This window comes from Ctenocephalides felis, unplaced genomic scaffold, assembly GCF_003426905.1.
Source record: "Ctenocephalides felis isolate EL2017-DRISC unplaced genomic scaffold, ASM342690v1 CF-g0.4_SCAFFOLD_01170, whole genome shotgun sequence".
NCBI classification, from domain to species: domain Eukaryota; kingdom Metazoa; phylum Arthropoda; class Insecta; order Siphonaptera; family Pulicidae; genus Ctenocephalides; species Ctenocephalides felis.
In genome coordinates this window covers 87443963-87465631 of record NW_020537324.1, presented here as the reverse complement: position 1 = coordinate 87465631, position 21669 = coordinate 87443963, and the positions used below count along the sequence as shown (strand labels likewise).

General features: G+C 25.4%; 1 protein-coding gene and 1 long non-coding RNA gene across 2 annotated transcripts in view; both read left to right on the top strand.

Annotated features, from left to right (window-relative positions):
• Positions 1 to 21669, top strand: part of LOC113367915 (dentin sialophosphoprotein-like) — a 41117-nt gene that overhangs the window by 17355 nt on the left and 2093 nt on the right. Inside the window, exons 4-31 of the mRNA XM_026609488.1 lie at positions 8243 to 8275; positions 8613 to 8648; positions 8775 to 8825; positions 8957 to 8998; positions 9356 to 9403; positions 9516 to 9539; positions 9683 to 9733; positions 10001 to 10057; positions 10196 to 10237; positions 11447 to 11509; positions 11605 to 11679; positions 12811 to 12885; positions 12965 to 13027; positions 13098 to 13160; positions 13229 to 13297; positions 15437 to 15502; positions 15591 to 15638; positions 15724 to 15777; positions 16194 to 16241; positions 16359 to 16388; positions 16523 to 16582; positions 17461 to 17532; positions 17604 to 17654; positions 17907 to 17966; positions 18047 to 18085; positions 20286 to 20351; positions 20663 to 20746; positions 20842 to 20914. Coding sequence (XP_026465273.1) covers positions 8243 to 8275; positions 8613 to 8648; positions 8775 to 8825; positions 8957 to 8998; positions 9356 to 9403; positions 9516 to 9539; positions 9683 to 9733; positions 10001 to 10057; positions 10196 to 10237; positions 11447 to 11509; positions 11605 to 11679; positions 12811 to 12885; positions 12965 to 13027; positions 13098 to 13160; positions 13229 to 13297; positions 15437 to 15502; positions 15591 to 15638; positions 15724 to 15777; positions 16194 to 16241; positions 16359 to 16388; positions 16523 to 16582; positions 17461 to 17532; positions 17604 to 17654; positions 17907 to 17966; positions 18047 to 18085; positions 20286 to 20351; positions 20663 to 20746; positions 20842 to 20914 — 1543 coding nt within the window. The remainder of the gene's footprint in view (positions 1 to 8242; positions 8276 to 8612; positions 8649 to 8774; positions 8826 to 8956; positions 8999 to 9355; positions 9404 to 9515; positions 9540 to 9682; positions 9734 to 10000; positions 10058 to 10195; positions 10238 to 11446; positions 11510 to 11604; positions 11680 to 12810; positions 12886 to 12964; positions 13028 to 13097; positions 13161 to 13228; positions 13298 to 15436; positions 15503 to 15590; positions 15639 to 15723; positions 15778 to 16193; positions 16242 to 16358; positions 16389 to 16522; positions 16583 to 17460; positions 17533 to 17603; positions 17655 to 17906; positions 17967 to 18046; positions 18086 to 20285; positions 20352 to 20662; positions 20747 to 20841; positions 20915 to 21669) is intronic.
• LOC113366664 lies at positions 7240 to 7763 on the top strand. Its single transcript, XR_003366292.1, has 3 exons — positions 7240 to 7268; positions 7619 to 7672; positions 7744 to 7763. It is a non-coding gene; the product is annotated as an uncharacterized LOC113366664 (long non-coding RNA).

The window sequence follows — 21669 nt, the reverse complement described above, 5'->3', positions numbered from 1 at the left end:
TTTAAATATTTGATTTTTAAATATTTTGACTTTTTTGCAAATAATGAAACTTTCTGAAATCTGCTTTACTAATTGTAAGATATTTTGTATTGTAATATAAAATTATTTATGAAATTTTTGAACATTTTGAAAACATTTTAAACATTTGATGTTAGAAAAATAGACTTTTTTGCAAATATGAAGCTTTTTGAAATGTACTTACAGAGATTTTTTGTATTATTTTTTGTATTTTGTATTTTCTTTTTCAATCTAACTTTTAAAAGGTTAAATATTTTTTACAATTACAATTATTGTTTATATTGTTATTCTAAAGAAATAAAAAAGTATAAATAATTGCATTGAAAATTGTTTATATTTATATAAAATGTTATCAGTAATTAAATTTTTCTTATCAGGGTTGAATAAAATTATTAAATAAATAAAAATATAAGTATCTTATAATGTTAAAAATAAATATATAATATTTATAAGTAATTTTGTGTATCCTGCAGAGCTCGTTAAATAAATATGAAATATCACTTCACATTTCAAAAAAAGTTCTAGACCTTATAATATAATATATGATTTTTATAATATAATATACAATAATATATAGGTTTGTATTTAGATCGGTATATCCTGCAGAGCTCGTTAAATAATTATAAAATATTTACTTCAAATTTTGATTTGAAAAAAAAACTTTTGCTCTATGTAAATTTTTGCTGTACAATTTAAAATAATTTTTTAAAAAAATGATAATTTCAGGATTGATAAATAAAAAAGTATGTAAGATAATTTGTGCAGAGCTCGTTAAAAATATTAAGTGAATTTTTCCTAAAAAGCTAAAATTAAGAGAATATTTTTAAATTCTAAGTGGCTAAGAAAATTTTAATAAATAATAAACCTTTTGCTCTATGTAGATGCTAAAATAGTGAAAAAAATTGATATAATAATTTCTGAATTGATAAATATATTTTATAAGTTTGTACAATAATGTGTGCGTCCTGCAGAGCTCGTTAAAAATACTAAGTATATATTTTTTCCAAAAATCAATATTAGGAGGATATTTTAAAAATTTTGAATGACAAAGAGAATTTGTAGTAAAATTAAAAAATTATTTATATCAACCTTGTCCAAAGTGATATGCAACAAAAATTTATCGCACTCTAATAACAAATTATAAACAATTGTAAACAAAATAAATTAAATCAGTCTAATATTATTAAACAAAATAAATTAAATCAGCCTAAGAATTCAAAGACGACATTCAGAAAAATACTTTGAACAAAAATGCTTGTAAATAAAATTTATTTTATAATTTTTCTGTGCTCTTTTTTAATTCTTGAACTAAATTGTTTAGAAAACGATGATGAACCAAACCAAGGTAAAATATTAAATTCAATAATAAAATAAATAAGTTATTTTTTATATTTTTTCATTATTTTTTAGATTCAAAATAAAATATTAAATTTGACAATAACTTAAATAATTTTTATTATTTTTTGATTTATTTTTTTAGATTCCAAAGTTGAAAATTTTGCAAAAGATGTACGAGATACCCAAACAAAATTTGCAACAGTTGTGGTCGAAAACCGTATAGGATTTTTAAAAAGTGTGGTTGATTCTTTTGAAAATGCTAGAAAAAGTACTCAAAGGTTTTTCCGAAATGCTGGAAGAAGTATGAAGAATTTTTGGAATAAAAAATTTGGATAAATATATTGTGAAGGCAAATACTTCTACCGAACTCGTAAATACAATTTTTTAAGATGATATTAGTATAAAAATTAGAGTTAATGTTAAATTTTCAACAAGCTCTGCAGGATATACACATAATTATATATTCTGATAGTGTTAAATTTGTTATTTATAAAATTAATAAAAAAATTATATACCATTTTATTTTATAATATAAAAATCTACATACAGCAAAGAACTTTTTTCCTGGATTAAAATTTTAAGTAAATATTTTGTATGTTTAAAGAGCCCTACAGGATATACAGTTTTAATTAAATTAAATTTTTAGAAATCAAGATTTGCGATAATAAACAATTTACTTACACTTGTATCTAAATATTTACTTTTGATAATCAATTAAGATAATTTTAACAACTAAGTATATTTGCTTTTACAAGTTGACAAAATAAAATCTGATTCTTTGTTGTCATAGATTGAATTTCTTGGAATAAAGTTATAAATAACTAGTTGTAAGTGGCACTTGGTCTTGAGGCAAGTCGCATGAAATTCCCAACATGTGTGAAATCGAAAAAAAATGATTAAAAAAACATTCGATTCCTATTGAAGGTTAAACGTTTTTGGCAAAAGTTCTAAAGACTAGGTCTATAAATTTTGATGATGACTCGAAATTTCTTAATAAATTTGTATAGGGTTACAGGATTGGATTCTTATTGTTTATTGTCATATTTTTTATAAGATTTTGACGAGATTTTTGCTTGATTCTTGAAAAATTTTCATTGGATTCCGACAAACTTCTTGTTAGGCAATTTTATAAGAATGTCACTTGAATTTGTCACTTGAAGTTTCTCAGTAGATTATATTGAATTCTTGTAAGATTTTTTAGAATCCTTTCAAGATTTTCTTTAAATCCTTACCACATTTGTTTTGGATTCTTGTTAAAATCAAAAATGAAAATTTTTGCACATTTTCACGTTTCAGAGGTTTCTGAACATTTTGGCATACTTCAGAAAAAATGGATGTGTGTGTGTTTTATGTGTCCGCATTTTTTAATCCACGTTTTCGGGCGCACGGATCAACCGATTCGAGTGGTTTAAAAAACATTCGATTCCTATTGATTGGGAGATATGCTGATTAGTTTTTGGCAAAGGCAGGCCGAGCTGTTTCGAAGGTACTAAGCAAAGAGTGCACAAAGATGAAATCGAGTTTTTGGGAGAACAGAGTATCGGATTTGACTGATCTAAAAAATATTCAATTTGTAATAATTGGGAGAAGAGGTGATTAGTTTTTGACAAAGACAGGTCCAGCCGTTTTAGAGATACAGTGCTAAAAGTTCAATTTTGTGAAAACTATTGAAAAATGTGAAAATGCCGCCAAGCTAAGCACAGTATAAGTGAAAATTTCGCACAGAAATATTTGCAAATGCGTATAGACTGCGACTATACGGGAGCACTTTTTCAATTTTGTGTAAATTAGGCAACTATTTTTTTTATATAAATTGAATTCGAAATGAAATGACGATTGTTAATGTTCTGGAGATAAATTGAATTATAATTCACATTTGATTTGCCCACAATCAGACATAACAAGATAGCAAAAATATTGAAAATTACTGAAAGTATTTGTAATAATATATTTAAAAACGTTTAAAATTTCTCGAATATTTCATTACGGTACGGGAAGTTCCAGCAATGTGCCTTAAGGCAAGATGCCATACACAACTAGTTAAATTTATGCTGAATTATTATTGGATTGTCAGTGGATTCTAACTAGATTCTTACTAAAAATCATTTTGGATTCCTATAAGGTTTGAACTAATTCATGATTATTTACACTGATAACAATTTGTGTGCTTTTTTGCAATGATAACGTTGATATATATATATTATTCAATCATCTAAAAATATTAGACTTTATTTCGCAGTGCTAAAATAATAATAAAATTCAATCAATCACTATCATGAATAAAGAAACCAGTGCCCCAATTTCTTGTGACCAAAAAGTTGGTCAGCAAGAAAATTCAGTAATCTACAACATTTTCGAAAATTACAGAAAATGCCAAAAAGAGCTTGAATTTCTAAATTCACATATCAAAAAAGTGCTAAAGAAAAAATTTAAAATGAACAATACTCTTCTGCACTTGGCAGTGAAAGACAAAAAAATGGATATAGTTCTGGAGCTGTTGATGAGAAATGTTGATATCAACCTCCAAAAATGATTTAGGAGACACTCCTTTACATATTGCTGCTGCCAACAATGATGAAGAAATGATAAATTTGCTTTTGGACAACTGTGCAAAAACCGGGATCAAAAATTGTGAAAATCAAACATATTTGGATGTGATCAAAATGCAGAATTCTAATGCTGGGGTTAAAAATTTAATATCTATTTTTGAGAAGAAGACTTCAGTCTAATTTTTTTTAAAGAACTACCACTCCGAAGTAAAAATTCAGAAATCTGAGTGGTTATTGTAATTGTTAGTATTTTAAAAAAGTAATTGTTGAATTTCATTATATTTTTAATAACAAAGATTAAAATTATTTTAACTTGGGCGACATGCTGGCCCGTACAGCAGTGTCATTCGCTCAAAAATCAATATCTTATCAATTTCAATATCAAAAACCTTATTAAAAAAAAAAAAGTGTTAAATTTACTATTTAAAAAATATTTATCAAGTTGATGAGATAAATTTTATTAAATTTATGCTTGTCTTAGAAGAAATACTACATTATCCTTTCCTGTAATAAAATTAGTTTAAAAAAATGTTTGAAATGTTTATTCTGTACATTTTGATACTTGATATATCAGGTTGTCAAATATCTCCCTTCCGCTTTTTTGCAATTGGTTTATAATACAAAAAGGCGGAAGGGAGATATTTGACAACCTAATATGTCATCATTTCATTAGAATTCATATCAAGAAAAATATAATAAAAAATCTAGCATATTTTTTATATAAAAATAAAAATGTAAAAAATTATTAACTTTAATAATATATAAAAATAAAATTGTAATATTTTTTATTACATACTAAAGTGTTATACTAAACTTTTACCATGACTTTTCAGTATAAAAATCTACAATATTTAAAAAAAATCATGTTTGTCGAAAAAATGTATATTAATTATAATTATATAATTCGATGTTATCATTATTATTAAAATAATATGCTGTTGCCATAATTATACAATGTATGTAAAATTAATTTAAAATATTATCATTTATTTTAATTAAATCTGTTCCAAAATATTTTAATTATTATTATATGATTTCATAAAATAATAGAGTGTTAAAATTTAATTAATACTAAATATTTTATAATATTTATTTGTGTTAATATTCTAATAAATTGAACTTGTAACTCATTTATATATTAAATATTACGTAAAATAGTTATTGCACCAAAATATAATGCAAAATGTGGAAATTAAATTAAATATATGTATATATATTTAATTTGTTTAACAGGGTTTAATAAATTATAAATATAAAATACTATATATATATATATATATATATATATATATATATATATATGAATATAATATGTAGAAAAATCAGTAAAGAAATACCTGAAATAAAAACAATTTTTTTGTTTATAATTATTATTCTAATATTTAATATTTAGTTATAATTTCAAAGCTATTAATATATAATTTTCAAAACAAAACATTAAATTTATTTTTATAACAGATAATTTAAACTATTTTTTTTTTTTTAATTTTTACATCAAAACATAATTGTTTATAAAACATAGAATTGAATTTGTCAATTTTTTCAAACAAAAATTAGCTGAACCGTTTTTTTTCAAAATATAAATTAATTCACAATTAATTATTTTAGTTAAAAAAATATTTACAAAATATAACAACTTTACAATTTTTTTTTATCAAGAACGATTTTTAATAATTAAATTTATATTATATATAGTTAATAAAGCTTGAACTGAGAACAAATTTAATTGAAAAAAAACTTAACAGTAAACATTGTAAATTTAAAAATTATGTTAACATTATAAATTTAAAAACTTTTTATAATTTTAATAACTAATAATTATTTACAAAAATTTTCATTTTACAATAAATTCCTTCTAATAAGAAAAATAATAAGTTAATAATATTAAAAAGTCCAGAAAAAATATTTATATATAAACAATATTTAGCTTTTGGTATAAATAATTATTTTTCCAATATTTATTAAATAATATTTTTGTTAGACATATAATAATGAAATATGATGAATGCAAGAAACTGCTTAACCAATTTTTATAAAAAAAATTTTTTTGACGATTCTCGACTAATAATTTACTTCAAAATTTTTAGAAGATTCTGATGAAACTTTGTACGACAGATTTTTGGAATGCAATTTTTTTCAAAATATTTGAAGCTCAATTTTTATTCATTAAATTTATTTCGTGTATATATCGGGAGGTTCATGCAACTTGTCTCAAGGCAAAATACCACTTACACCTAGTTTTTAATATAAAACACCAGTGGGACATATAAAGGCATTTTCTTTACTATACAAAAAAACTAGTTTCAATATTAAATATAATTTTTATTAAATTTCCATTATCTCATCCCTAGTCGGTTGCAAAATTTCCATCAATGCAATAACACCTATTACACCAACAATGCCCATATGTTATGTTAATAACAAATTGTTGCAAATTGCAACAAAAAAATTGTGTTATATCGAGTTGACGCTAAAATCTAGAATTTGCGTCCGAATGTGTTGCAGCAATAATTTTGTTGACGTCAGCAATATTATGATTTTCATTCTGTAAATCCCTCGAAGAAGATTTTCTCACTTTCGACAGTTGACGAAAGAGGCAGGAAAAGATTTATTAAGGATAAAAGATATTTTGGTGTGAAAAGATAGATTTTGGTGTTGGAAAATAGATTTTGGTGTTTTGAAATTGGTGTTTTGGTAAATAATGAGACTTTTATTTGTGCTGCTGGTTTTTGTTAGTTGTGCTTTACCATGGGCTATTGGAGAAGGTCAACAACGAGTAGCATGTAAATATTAGACCATTTCTTCTATATATCAATACCATAAGTTAACAATTATGTATTGATTTTACTATACGTTATGATAAGAGAGCACGGTTATCCAAGATCTATTTTTTATATATTTATTAAACTATATTTACAATAACATTTTTGTTCAGTTTTTGCAAATATTCAATAAAAGTCACCATATCTACACAAGTACAGCAATTTATTTTTTAACAAAAAACGTTTATTTTAACACTATTATGAAAGTATATATTATGGATGAAATAGTTCATATGCTAATTATGATAAAATGTTGATATAAAATGATATAATATTTTTATACAGTACCGACCCTTTCAACCATACTACTACTAAAGGTAAGTACATCAAGGTTTATTTATTTTTTGTAAATTACAGTTTTAATTATATATATATAATATAATAATATATATATATCCTTCGTTCAAAAAATAAAATTTAAGTTTATGATTTTTCTAGAATTTTGCCTTTGCTTGAAAGTCTTAACCAAAATTAGTATCAGTGAAATTTAAATGTTTTTTTTATTTTTTTACAGCACCAACAGTAAAGACAACAACTGAAGGTACGTAATAAAATTAACTTTAAAATTTTATTTTATTTACCAAATAATAAAAGTCTATATAATTACAACAACTGATAAATTATTCAAACTACTTATGTCTGTCAAAAATAAATAAAAACATGATTAAACTAAATATTATATTGAATTAAACTTTAAATTAAATTGCTATATTATATTCTAAACAACTTGTTGAAAATTAAGATAAACGTTAGTTTGTTAAATAGTTATCGGTCTAATAATTTACATTTTAATTAAAATTACATGAGACGTAATAAACTGAAATATATTACTTTGATTCATGAATCATAAAAATTAGTATAATTAAAATTTATAAAATAAATATTTTCAAGAAACAACAACCAAACATGTAGAAACTTCTACAGCTTTATCATCAGGTTTAGCAGGTATTTGTTTCAAAATTAAATAAAATAACAAAATTGTTTGCGATTTTAATATAAATTTGCAAAATATTCAGATTATGGAAACAATACCTTCCACATTCCGTCCGTTAATAGCACAGGTAATTAAATTTATATAAAAATTTCGTTAATTTATATCAGATGAAATATAAATTCTTACAAAATCACAAAATATGGAATATTTATTTTAGTCGTTCTTCATTATTTTTAACCATTCATTAAATTAATAATAAAAATTTGTATATTTTCTTAAATTAGGACCAGAAGAACCTAAGTCTCAGAGTTCGCCACCAGGTAAATTTATAATTTAAGTTATTAAATTCATTTTATTGTTTATTTTGACTATAATTATTCAAACATTGTATATTTTATTATTATTTTATAATAATATATAAAATACATTATGTTAAAGTAATAATTTGAAATAATTGATCAATTGAATACAAATCTACATTTTTCAAATAATTTCGTTAAGTACGAGATTTTATTTAATTATATGTTATTTGAAACATAAAACTATTGGGCCATTGATTTTTTGTATTTTTTGTGATTTAGGACCACCAGCACCACCATCTTCTTCACAATCAGGTGACTTCCACATTTCTATTTTTGTTTTTAAGTATTTATTATAATAATAATATATTTTTGTGCTGGTGATTACTTGATTATTTCAACCAAATAAACATTAAAACATTGATAAAGTAAGTTCCTCAAACTTGTATAAACATGTAGCTAAATTCAGTTATTAATTCAGATATTAAGAGTAATTAAGTTATATTTAATAAAAAATATAAAATGTTTTTTATATTATGAATATTTTGTAATTTAAAGACGCTGGAAACTTTTTATTGTTATTTTCAAAATTGTTTTGTGTTTTAAATATGCATATTATGAATAAAAATAATAATGATAATTTATAATTCAGGATCATCAGCATCTGAGGATTCGTCTGCCCCAACAGGTAAATTTAAAATAAAATACAAAATACCTTAGAATAAATAAAATATTTTATTATATTTTTTGTTAGTTTATTATACTATTTAGTTCATAATATTAACATTATATATAATTTATTTCTATAATTTAGTGCCAAAAGGACCAGAACCTTCAGCTTCTACAAAAGAATCTTCACAATCAGGTAACAACATAAGTTAAAAAGAATTACTTAATAAAAAATACTAATTTATACAAATATAATAAACAATTATTATTATTATTTAAATCTCATAGAAGATATTATTTTTACTATTAATAATTTAAAAATTACAGAATCATCTGAATCTGATGGGGAAGAAGAAGAAGAATCACTTGGTATGTAATTTATAAGTAACCAAAAATAATAAAAAATATAATTTGTTTTAAAATGTGAAATAATTATTTAGTTAACATTGAGAAATGTTAAGTATATTAACAATATATATATATATATATATATATATATATAGTTATACTCGTATATATATAACTATTAAATTAATCCATAGCAAATAAATCAAATTTATTTTCTATCTATGTAAATCTGAAGGACCATCAGAGCCAACAACTGGTACGTAATTATTTTAATAATTATCATACAGTAAATTATTACTTTTATATTCATATAATTCATCTAAGTTATTATTTTTCTTATCAAATGATATATTTAATTATAAATATTTTTTATAAAAGTACCAGAAAGTGATCCTTCAAGTTCTTCCTCAAGAGGATCATCTACAGGTAAAATCGAATTAATTTAGAATTAATTCTTTGTTTAAATTATGTTAAATGAAATCAAATTAAAAAAATTAAATAAAGTAAATTAATAAAATTTAATATATTTATATTTCAGAAGGACCTCCTGAAGCACCACCAAGTACGTAATAATTTAATACAAAACTTTCATACAATAAATTAGATTACTTACTAATCTAATCTATATAATTACTTATATAGATATATTTTATATATCTTATTCAAATTTCAAATATTTTAATGAATTTGAAATAATTTCTATAGCACCAGAAAGTAATCCAAAAAGCGGAACCAGTTCATCTTCATTTGAATCAGGTAAATTATACAAAAAAACTAATTGTATATAGCATTTTATCCAAAGACAAGTTACCTAAATTATCTAGTTTTCAATAATGATAGTTTTGATCAATAATTACTTATTTCATAAATGTACTATTTTAAATCAAGATAAAAATTGTCAAAAAACATCTGGAATATCTTTCTTATCTGGAAGCTTTCAGGAATATGATATTAATAAATATAGAATATATTATGTAACAAAATATTATAATTGTGTGATCACCTTATGTTTCTTTTTTACAGATAGCGAAGAATCAGAGGAGTTCTCAACCGAATCAGAAGAATCTTCTAGATCTCCAGGCAAGTTTAAACCATAAATTATAAAATATTATTGTTTACAATTTGTCATTATGGCACATCAGGAATTTTAGCAATCCTTCTTGATTAATAAATAATAGTAATTTTTTTTAAATATTTTCACACATGGATATCCATCAGGACCGTCACCATCAGAACCAGGAAAATCATCTAGATCTTCAGGCAAGTATACAAATAGTCATTTCATTTTTCCATTTACCAGATCAGCAGATTTAGTATTCAAGTTATTTCTAAATTGTTGTAAAAGATATTTGTATAAATTTTTGTTATATTTTCACAGAAACAAGAGAAAAACCTTTACAATCTTTAGGTAAATGTAAACTATTACTTAACGGTATTCTATAGATTATAAAACATCTGATTTTCGTGCAAACTATATAGTTGTATTGTTTTAACTTCCCGTAGGGTAAGTTATTGTAATGGGCCGAAAATCGGAATTGAAAATTTTAACATTTCTCGACGTTTTGAAGGTTTCTGAACATTTTGACATACCTCAGAAAAAATGGATGGTGTGTGTGTGTGTGTGTGTGTATGTATGTATGGATACAAATTTCCAGTCACGTTTCAGGGCGCACGGACCAACCGATTTGAATGGTTCAAAAAACATTCGATTTCTATTGATAGGGAAAAGAGCTGATTAGTTTTTGGCAAAGGCAGGTCCAGCCGTTTCGGAGATACGGAGCAAAGAGTGCGGAAAATAGAAATCGAATTTTTGAGAGGACGGAGTATCCGATTTGAATGATCTAAAAAACATTCAATTAGTAATGATTGGGAGAAGTGCTTATTAGTTTTTGGCAAAGGCAGGCGCAGCCATTTCGAAGATACGGAGCTAAATATGTAAAAAATGGCAGTTTTTGAGAGAACTAAGCGTCCGATTTAAATGATTCAAAGAACTTTCTGCTTGTCTTAACAAAATAATTGATTTTGGAAAAAAAAAAATTTGTTCCATTTTTTTTTTTTTTTTTTTTTAGGTTTTTGTATATCGAAAATATTTCAGATTTTATTTTTAATTCTGACTATAATTCTAATATACTTTACAAATAATTTCAACTTTGCAATTCAGTTTATATAATTCTCATAAATATTAGACAATGTTACAATATTTATAATAATCTATTTGAAAACATTCAGTATTCCTCAAACATTTCGTTACGGTACGGGAAGTTCCAGCAATTTGCCTTAAGGCACGATGCCATAATTGCCTCAAGACAGAATTCCACTCACAGCTAGTTTATCCTACTTTTGAGGCAAATAACTAATTTTATGAACAAAGGAATAACACACTTGATCTTGGATTTTCGAGTTTTCTTACAACGCAATCCTTACAATTTTATTTTACATGTTATTAAAATTTTTAATATTTTTTGATAGAATCGAGTTTCGCTTCAAGTGAAGAACTGTCAGAGAGTGGATATTCATCCAGCAGTGAATCAGGTACTTTCAATACAAAATTTTTAACCAAAATACAACCCAAACAAAACTTATTTACTAAATGAACTAATGAATACAATATAAATTTAAATTTTTAGAATATAGCGACTCTTGGGGCAGTGGAATATTCGACTACTATTCATATACTTCCAGTAGCGAATCTTCATCATCAGGTAACATTAGTATGTATTATATATTGAGTTTATATATAAATATATATATATATATATATATATATATATATATATATATTAAGTATTAAAAGTATATTACAAAAAATATATCTCTGTTGTTAAAATTATAATTATTATGGCTATCCATGGCTATCCAAATGACAACTATTATTTTTTCAGTGAATAGTAAGAACAATTATAATTATTTTTTCTATATAACTACTATACAATTCTGCATCATCCACAGTTTTCTCAATTTAATTACCTTTCTATGTAAATATTTATTGTAATACTTGCAATTTTTCGATATCATGATAAAATTGTCACTAAAATGTAAAATTATTGCAATTTCAGTCAAGTTATAAATAGTGCACAGAAAAGAAAATATATTTTTTGCAAAACTAATATCGATTCAAAAAATAATAATTGCTATTTTACCTATTCTCCATGGAAAACCACAATAATTATAATTTGTGAAATTCTATGTGTGCTCACAGAGATATATTTTTCAATATACTTTTAATATATGAAAAATAATGAAATCCTAACTTTTTCATACATTGAAATATATTAGTCAGAACTTATACGGCGAATGAAAATAATCAATAATAATAATTATTGTTTTATTCGGCGTTAAGTTTTTCCAACTTTTCTCCCGAAGTTCCACTTAGATTTGAATGAATTTTTGAATAATAAAAGAAAAATGTACAGACTTTCGAATGATGCTAATATAAAAGTAGTCAAAATAGCCGTACTAGTAGAAAATGGAAAATGAAAAATCATTTTCACCTTTTCACGCACTAACAAATAATTTTTTCACATTATTTGTTATGAACAACATAGACAAGATCAGTAAAAATAGAATGACGTTAACAGTTTTTTGATATCTCTCATATTTCCGACAAAAAGTGAGTTTAAAAAAAGGGGCCACTTCCACATGTTTTCACTGATATCTCGGCCAAATGATGAGCTACGGATTTGAAATTTGGTATTTCAAATTTTCTCGAAGAATTTTTTTTTAAGGGTGGGGCCAATTCTGTATGGAAACACGCCCAGACCCTTTATCATCTACCTTTTCAGATTTTTATTTACATTTAACCTTGGTTTTCAAATTTTTCATGTCTTGTTTAGAATCTAGACCAAGGAGAAAGAAATATTGGGACAGCTCATCATCATCATCATCTAGTAGCGATTCATCATCTTCAGGTAACCTTTGTAAAACATTTTTAAACACTTTTCTAAGTAAATTTAAATTCACCAATTTATGATAAATAAATTTTTTTAGGCGGCAGAAAACATAGGAGAATTTGGGACAAAAGCTCTTCATCATCCAGTAGTGAATCTTCAGGTAAATTTTAAATTCACTAGACAATATCCTTCTGGCAAACTTTATTTGAGATCTTCCATATTTTTTTTAGGATCATGGAGGAGAAAGCCTTGGGACGATTCGTCATCATCCTTTAGCGATTCATCATATTCAGGTAATATTTGTGAATGAATTTTAGTAGTCAAAAAATAAGGATTCAACAGCTTTTTGTATTTTTTTTAGACTATAGTGACTACAGTTTACCTTGGGGCAGCGATTCCTTGTCATCCAGCAGCGATTCGTCAAATTCAGGTAAAATTACTGGCAAAATAAAAATGCTTTCTTTAAGGGGCACAACTAGTGTGAAATTTTCAAAAAAACGAATTTTTAATTTTTCCATATTTCGATAGGACATACCTTTAAAATACCAAAGTTTTAAATCGATATCTTAAATAGTTTTTGAGTCACAGCCATTTAAAGAGTCTATATATAGTATGTAGTATAAGGAATGTTTTATCTTTAAACGCGTTTTTTTAAAACAGCATTTTCCGAATTTGCTGCAGCGATTACTTAAAAACAAATGATCCGATCACTTCCAATTTTTTTTTACATCTTCTATATATAGTTTTACGTAAAATGAACTATCGGTTTTTTGATCGGATCAAAAATCGAATTTTGGCAGTCGAAAAACGATCAAAATTTTGGGTAAAATTCGACGTTTTTTTAAAAACGCCGTCATTTTGTCAATTTTTGATTGTTTTCTTCATTGTAGTTCATTTTACAGACAATATTATCTAGTTTAACGAGATTTTTTTTTTAATTTCATCCACGTAGAAGGCCGAAATCACTGCAGCAGTGAAGGGCTTTTTTTTGTCGCGCCGTTGGAGATCGACGATAACTTGAAAAATATTCATTTTTTTTCTTCAAAAATTTTACTATGTATTCTTAAGACATGTATAAATGTATTCCTAAAATTTTGAAATAATTGATAAAGTAGTTTTTTCAATATAAATTCCTAAAAATCACCTTTTTTTAGGCGGTTACACTAGTTGTGCCCCTTAAAATTACTACGTTTATTTTAGATATTACTTGTTTCAATTTTCTGGAGCAAGAGAAATAATTTCACACATTTTTATATAAACATAAAAATATAACATTGGGAATGCATAGTTATAGTAGGAGAACACTATTGCCAACATCACTAATAGTAGGGTTTGTCGGTTTTCAAAAACCGGTTTTAAAAACCGATTTTTTGACAAAAATGATAGAATTCAAAAACCGGGTTTCTGTGAAAAAAGTCGGTTTTCACTGTATAAATGGAAAATAACAAATATAGTCAAATATGAAAGATAGATGAAAGCGTTTTGATTCTTGAAATCATATCGGTTCAATAGCATTTGATATCTTATCAGTCTGCAATGGTTCCCAGAAAGGTTTTGTATATATTAATCTAGATTTTTATACCAGTGTATATATTGATTTAGATCAGTGTGACTTATTCTTGAAGAAGTAACTTCCTCTAATGAAACTTAAAAAATAGAGTTTTAAACCCTAGAAGCCACAGATAAAAGAACAAAAACTTAGAATTATTATACCAGGCTTTAGAAACAATTAAGCATAATTTGGTCGCAAGTATGAGAGTATTTTCTATTTCAGGAAATTTTGTGAGTAAACAAAGGACACGTCTAAGTAGCAATTCGATAGACGTTCTAAGTTTTTTTAAAATCATATTTTATTAAACAAAAAAACAATTAGATTGTTTAGAATTAATTAATTAAAATTGCTCGGAACAGACAATACCTGAGTTTAGCTTAATTGTTTTTAAAACTAAAATTGATATTAACTTAAGTATCTAATATTTTTGAATTTTTTTTTAATTTATTGCATTTTTTTATTTAAGAATGTATTATATTTAATCATTCAAAAACTTTCCTTTCACTACTATGAAAATATTTTAATTCTTATGTGTGAAAATGATGCATGAATAACGAATAATTATTTTCAAAGTTATTTAATCAAGATAAACTACTATTTTTTAGTTCTACTAATTAAAATTAGAATAATTTTGTTTACTATCTATAAAATTGAACAATAAATAAATTTACTTAAATACTGCTCTAAATTACACTAAATTTGCGGATAAATTACAGAATATTCGAGCAAAAATTTATTTTCTATATGAAATTCGAAAACCGGTTAAAACCCGTTTTTTTAGTAAAATTAAAATTCGAAAACCGGTTTTCTGAAATGTCGGTTTTTGTATAAACCCTAGTAACACTATTGCCACCATAGTAATGCTGGGACATTTGAATTACAAATATATATAACATTAGATTTGACATTACATAAAAAAATATGACAAACAATTTTGGCCAATTACTAAAAATTCCTTGTCTTATAGTTAACATTTTTTTGGCAAATTTGTTTGAATTTTTTCTTGCCCTTGTTTAGGTTCCAGTGACTATTATGAATACTACGACAGCTCATTGTCATCTAGTAGTGGATCTTTATCTTCAGGTAACATTGCCAAAAAATTCAACCTAAATTTATTTATAAGATTAATTTTCTGGACTCAAATTGGCTAATTTTTTCTTGTTTTTGACAGATTATAACTATTATGATTCCGGTGATTCATCCAGTAGTGAATCTTTAGGTAAATTGCAAACCAAACTACAAAAAATCTAGATTGTCTTTCTAAAAACAAACATCAAACTTTCTACATTTTTTATTTATTTTAGGTTCTAGTGAATACTGGAGCGATGAATGGGATAGTTCCTATAGTCGATCATCTGGTAAATATCCATAACAAATCTATTTTTTTTTGTCAATTGATAGAAACCAGTACCAGCTTTGGCTTTGTTTATTTTCCATGTTGTCTTTAGATACAAGTAGATCCTAGAAGGGGTCTTCAGATAACATTTATCAATAACCAGCAAAAATTTAATATTATTTTTAGAGAGTTTTGGAACAAATTATCTGAGCTCCTTAAAAAAATAATTGCATTTGGATCTCTTTCAAAAAAAAAATAATTTCATCTAGATCTATGGTTTTGATGAAATTAAATATAAAGAATCATCGAGCAACTTGTTGTCCAATTTAGAATCTTTTGGTCAAAGTGAACAAATAATCCTTCAAATTTCTGATTGGTCAAAATTTTAGTTTTCATATACTGTTATATATTTTTCAATGAATGTTCAATATTTTCCAGAATATAGTGGATCTGAAAGTTATCCATGGGACAGCTCTTTATCCTCAGGTAAAATTTATAAATAATTATCAGAACTTATATTATCTGAATATTTCTGGACACTTTAGTAGTAAAAGTGTTTATCAACAAACTTTGGTTTTCATAATTCTTATCATTTATTTCTAGATTCTAGTGACTCCTCTGGTGGATTATCAGGTAAAATCTAAAGAACATATTATAAAATTTATTTTGGCGTAACCAATTGATGAAAATGATCATCACCAAGAGTTCTGGCAATCCTTAACAGTTTTTGTTGTATTATTATTGACAGTTTTTAATATTTTTTACAGATTCTAGAGGTTATTGGGGCGGAAATAAACCGTACTACCCGTCATATAGTGGATCATCAGGTATTGATATCTAAAATTTTATTTTCTTTCTTATAAAAATCATCAGTAATTTTTGTTTTGATAATCCGTTATATGATTTTTGAAGTAAAACTTTTTTAAGCGCGACTAGGGTGTAAATCCGTAGAATGCAACGAAAGTGCGTTACGGCAAGGTCGAATGCCAATGATTCGTCATTCGCTCTCGATGATATTTCTATGCGGGTCGATTGTGATTATAAATAAACATTCTAAAGTTACTTCATAGTACAAATCTTGATTTAATGAAAAATGCCTGAATCATAAGAATATTTTACCCTGTTCCTTGAAAATAATAAAACAAATTAAACATTTGTGCCAACGTAAGTTTATTGATTAGAAATTATTAAAATGGAAAATATTTAAAAGAATGAGATTGTATCGCCAGCAAAAAAGTAAGAAAAATACAAACTGTCAATGAATGTATGTTAATTTTAATTACATGAAGTTTTTCAAACACAATTATTACATGATGAGTGCAGTTGCGAGAACAATATTTGTTTAGGCGTTGTTTAACATAATCCACTGTATAGAATTTATTAATCAAAAATTAACTCATTTCTCTAATAAAGGTTTGTTTCTGAATGCTAATTACAATGACAAACCGATCATGTCATATTTGAAGTCATACTTTCATTACATTATTGTTTTTAAATATTATACATATTTCTAATGCTATCATAAATATATCATTATACACATTTATATAATTTATCATTATATAAATGTGTATAATGATTGACGACCCTAATAATAATGTGTGCATCACAAGTGTTACCATATTACTAATAAACTAAATTATTCCAAATTGTTATATGATGTATTTCTTTTTACTTAAATGCCATCTTGTACTCTTTTTTTTAGATTCTAGCGAGTCTTTCGGATCAAATTCATTGGAGAGCAGTTACTCTTCAGAAAGTAGTAGTAGTTCATCAGGTGAAATCTAAATACCATCTAAAAAAATTTTTTTTTTTCATCAAGTGATAATATAACTACTTTTTTTTCAGGTATCAAAGACATCCCGGTATTAAATATCCGAGACAGATTTAGGACACAAGGTAAATAAATTATCAAGAAAAAGCACCAGAAATGTATTTTCACTTCAGCAGTTGATAAAAATGATTATTGGTTTTTAAGAACGTTTTAAAGAAAAGTTTGAAATTAGAACTTTTTAGGAAAAATCTGTAAACTGATTCATATTTGCATTGTTTCACTAAGTGTTCCAAGATATACATTTATTATTTTAAATGAGTTTTTTTTAAATCTCTGGTCAATTTGTTTTGACTATATTTTATATGTTTTTTTTTTAGATTATGATGACGAATCCGAAATAGATCCTGGCAGTTTACACTCTTATGAACCATTATCAGGTAAAAACCAAACTTTTGCTTCACCAGTATGTAATAAAATTGTACTATTAATTTTTTAAAATATTCTTAATCTTTTGCAGAGTCTGAAAGCAGTTTCTCATCCAGTAGTGGATCATCAGGTAATATAAAAAAACAATCCAAAATTCTTAAGACAAGTAATTTTTGTTATAATTTTCCCAGATTTTAGTGAATCCTATAGTGGATCTTCAGGTAAAATTCGACAGAAAACAAAATTTTTTTTTACTTCTTCATTAACTAATTGGAAACAGATGACCAAAGACTATGATTTTGATACATTCGTAGACGACAAGTAGACTCAATTTTATAAAAATTTTATTTTTAAATTTTTTGTTTATTTTATTTAGTTTTCCTCCTTCTCCTACAGTAGCAGCAGTAGTAGTTTTTCATCTTCTAGTGAAGAACATCGTCATAAACCACAAAAACCAAGTAAGAGAAATAAATTCAGAATTTGATTTACTTATAAACTCATCTCAATTTCATATTTTTGTACCATAATTAAAAATAATTCACCAAAAGTAATTGCACAGACTTTATTTTGCCTGGTTCTTAATGTAGTTGGATTCTTCCAAATATTCTAAGATGCAACTCCAGGCTTTTTAGAATGCAGATAGATTTTTACAAAAATATTGATAATTTAATCTATTTAATTTAATCTTATGATAATATCTAAAATAATAACTTTCTAAGATAAACCTATACACTACTTCTTATTAACTTCCCGTAGAGTAGTTATATATAACTACAATGGCAAAATAAAGTCTGTGCAAATTACTTTTGGTGAATTATTTTTAATTATGATACAAAAATATGAAATTGAGATGAGTTTATAGGTAACTCAAAAATCTGAATTTATTTCTCTTACTTGGTTTTCGTCCCATTACTATAGTAATGGGCCGAAAATCGAAAATGAAATTTTTTGCTATTCTCGACGTTTTGAAGGTTTCTAAACATTTTAAGGCATACCTCAGAAAAAACGGATGTATGTGTGTATTTGTGTGTGTGTGTTTTGTATGTCCGCATTTTTTCGTCCACGTTTTCGAGCGCACGGATCAACTGATTTGATTTCTACAGGAAGTTAAAAATTACCCAGGCTAAGCGCAGTCTAAGCGCCACTCTGGCAAGTGCGTTTAGACTGTTTATGTACAGGAACACTGTTCCAATTTTTTGCCAAACTATTGAAAAATGTGAAAATGCCGCCAAGCTAAGCACAGTATAAGTGAAAATGTCGCACTCGAATTATTAACTTCCCGTAGAGTAAGTTATATTAATTGCAAAAAAATCGAAAATGATAATTTTTATATATCTTTACGTTTCAGAGGTTTCTGAACATTTTGGCATACCTTAGAAAAAATGTATGTATGTGTGTGTGTTTGTGTGTGTGTGTGCGTGTATGTATGTGTGTGCGGATACAAATTTTCGTCGACGATTTCAGGAACACGGATGAAGCAATTTGAATAATTCAAAAAACATTCGATTCGTATTGATAAGGAGACGTGCTGATTAGTTTTTGGCGGAGGCAGGTCTAGCCGTTCCGAAGATATGGGGCAAAAAGTGCCAAAACGGTACCTCAGTTTTTAAGAGAACAGAGCGTCCGATTTAAATATTTCAAAAAACATTTTACTTGTATTGACAAGATGAAGAATTGATCAAATTTTCATGAAGGCAGGTCTAGCGGTTTCGGAGATCTAACAAAAAATGGAAAAAAAAATGCCATTTGGCGGTCAAAAATGATCATTAGGCATATGCACATCAAATTATCAGATATTTTATAGAGATTTTAACAATAAGTAAATTTTTTTTAGATTCCTATGGATTCCGTACCAATGTTTATCCGTTAGACAGCGACGCGGCGCTTACGCGCTTTATATTTTGTCTCTATGCAGTAAAAGCAGTACGATTGCTTTGAAAAAAAGTTCAGATCTTCCAAGATATGTCAAAATAAAGAAAACATTTTTTTTTCCAAAAAAAATTTTTTTTTTTTTTTTTTTCAAAAAAAAGTTATTTTTTGTCCAATTTATAGTTTCTCAAAAATCTTATTTTTTCGAAGTAAAATTTTTTCAAAAATTTTAATCGTTTTTAAAAGAATAATAATTTTTGGTACGGGAAGTTCCAGCAATTTGCCTTAAGGCACGATGCATTAATTGCCTTAAGACAGAATTCCACTTACAGCTAGTTTGCAGATGCGTTTAGACTGTGACTATACGGGAGCACTTTTTCAATTTTGTTCAAATTTATAAATAGGCAACTATTTTTTTTTCTGATAAAATTATTCAAATACAATTGTTTTTTGGTCCTCAGGTTCATCATCATCGTCATCATCAGAATCCTATAGTGATTATGCAGATTATCCTGTTTATATTGGAGGTCCAATAGGTAATTTGATATTTGTTTTGATAAAACATTATATAGAAATACTTTATAATATAAGTTATTATCAAACTGATGTTTTGGAATTAAGTTTTTAATATAAATTTTGTATAATATCAATAACAATCAAAGTAGTCCAGAAGTTTTGGAGTAAAATCCATGCACTGTTTTTTTGGTAAATTTATTTATTGCAATAATATTTTTTAATATTTTCATTCCGAAATTTGATGCATCAAACTATCAGTTACATATTCATATTATAAAATTATAATATTTTTCACTTTATTATTAATTTTATGATTTTTTAGATAACATCTACCCAAGTTCTTCAAGTAGTTCTTCCTACTCGAGTAGTACTTCGTCTTCAAGTAGTTCAGAATCATCTTGTGAAGGTATTTACAAAGTTTTTGTAAATTTTGAATTGTATATATTATAAATACTATTTGTTCATGATATTAAAAAAATATTTTAAAAAAAATCCATGCAGATTCCAGTGAAGAAAAACATCCGGAATGCAGACCTGAGTATTGTCCATACCACGATGAAGGTAATATATATTTGTACATAAATATTTGTATATATATATATTATATATATATATAAATATATATATATATATAATATAATATATAAATATTATATATATATATATATATATATAGGGTGGTCCTTAAAATGGTCATTTTCGAATTTCCTTGCTCCCAGGGGCTCAAAGGGTTCCAATAGATAAAAACAATTCTCTGAAAGTTTTAGCTCTTAATATTAACGTTTAGATAGAGCGCAATTCAATCAAAAATTTTGTATGGAAATAGCATGGAAAAATTTTCAAAAATTTTAAAAATGTTTTTTAAATGTAATTTAACGAACAAATGAATGAATATAACTCATTCATTGTCGCTAAGTTATACCTAAAACATTTTTTTTAATTTGCAAAAATTGTTTCATGCTCTTTCCATACAAACTTTGATTGAATTGCGCTCTATCTAAACGTTAATATTAAGAGCTAAAACTTTCAGAGAATTGTTTTTTTATCTATTTGGACCATTTGAGCCCCTGGGAGCAAGGAAATTCGAAAATGACCATTTTAAGGACCACCCTAATATATATATATATATATATATATATATATTGTAGAGTTTCGAACAAAAATCCAAAAAGTAATAAAAAACAAAAAAAGTTTTTTAATAAACTATTTCTTTATTTATTTATTTACTCTCGACATTTCGGAACTAGGTACGTTCCATCTTCAAGAAACATAATCTTGATAAGATTAAGCAAACAATATGTTTAAGAAACGATAATGGATTTTTCAATT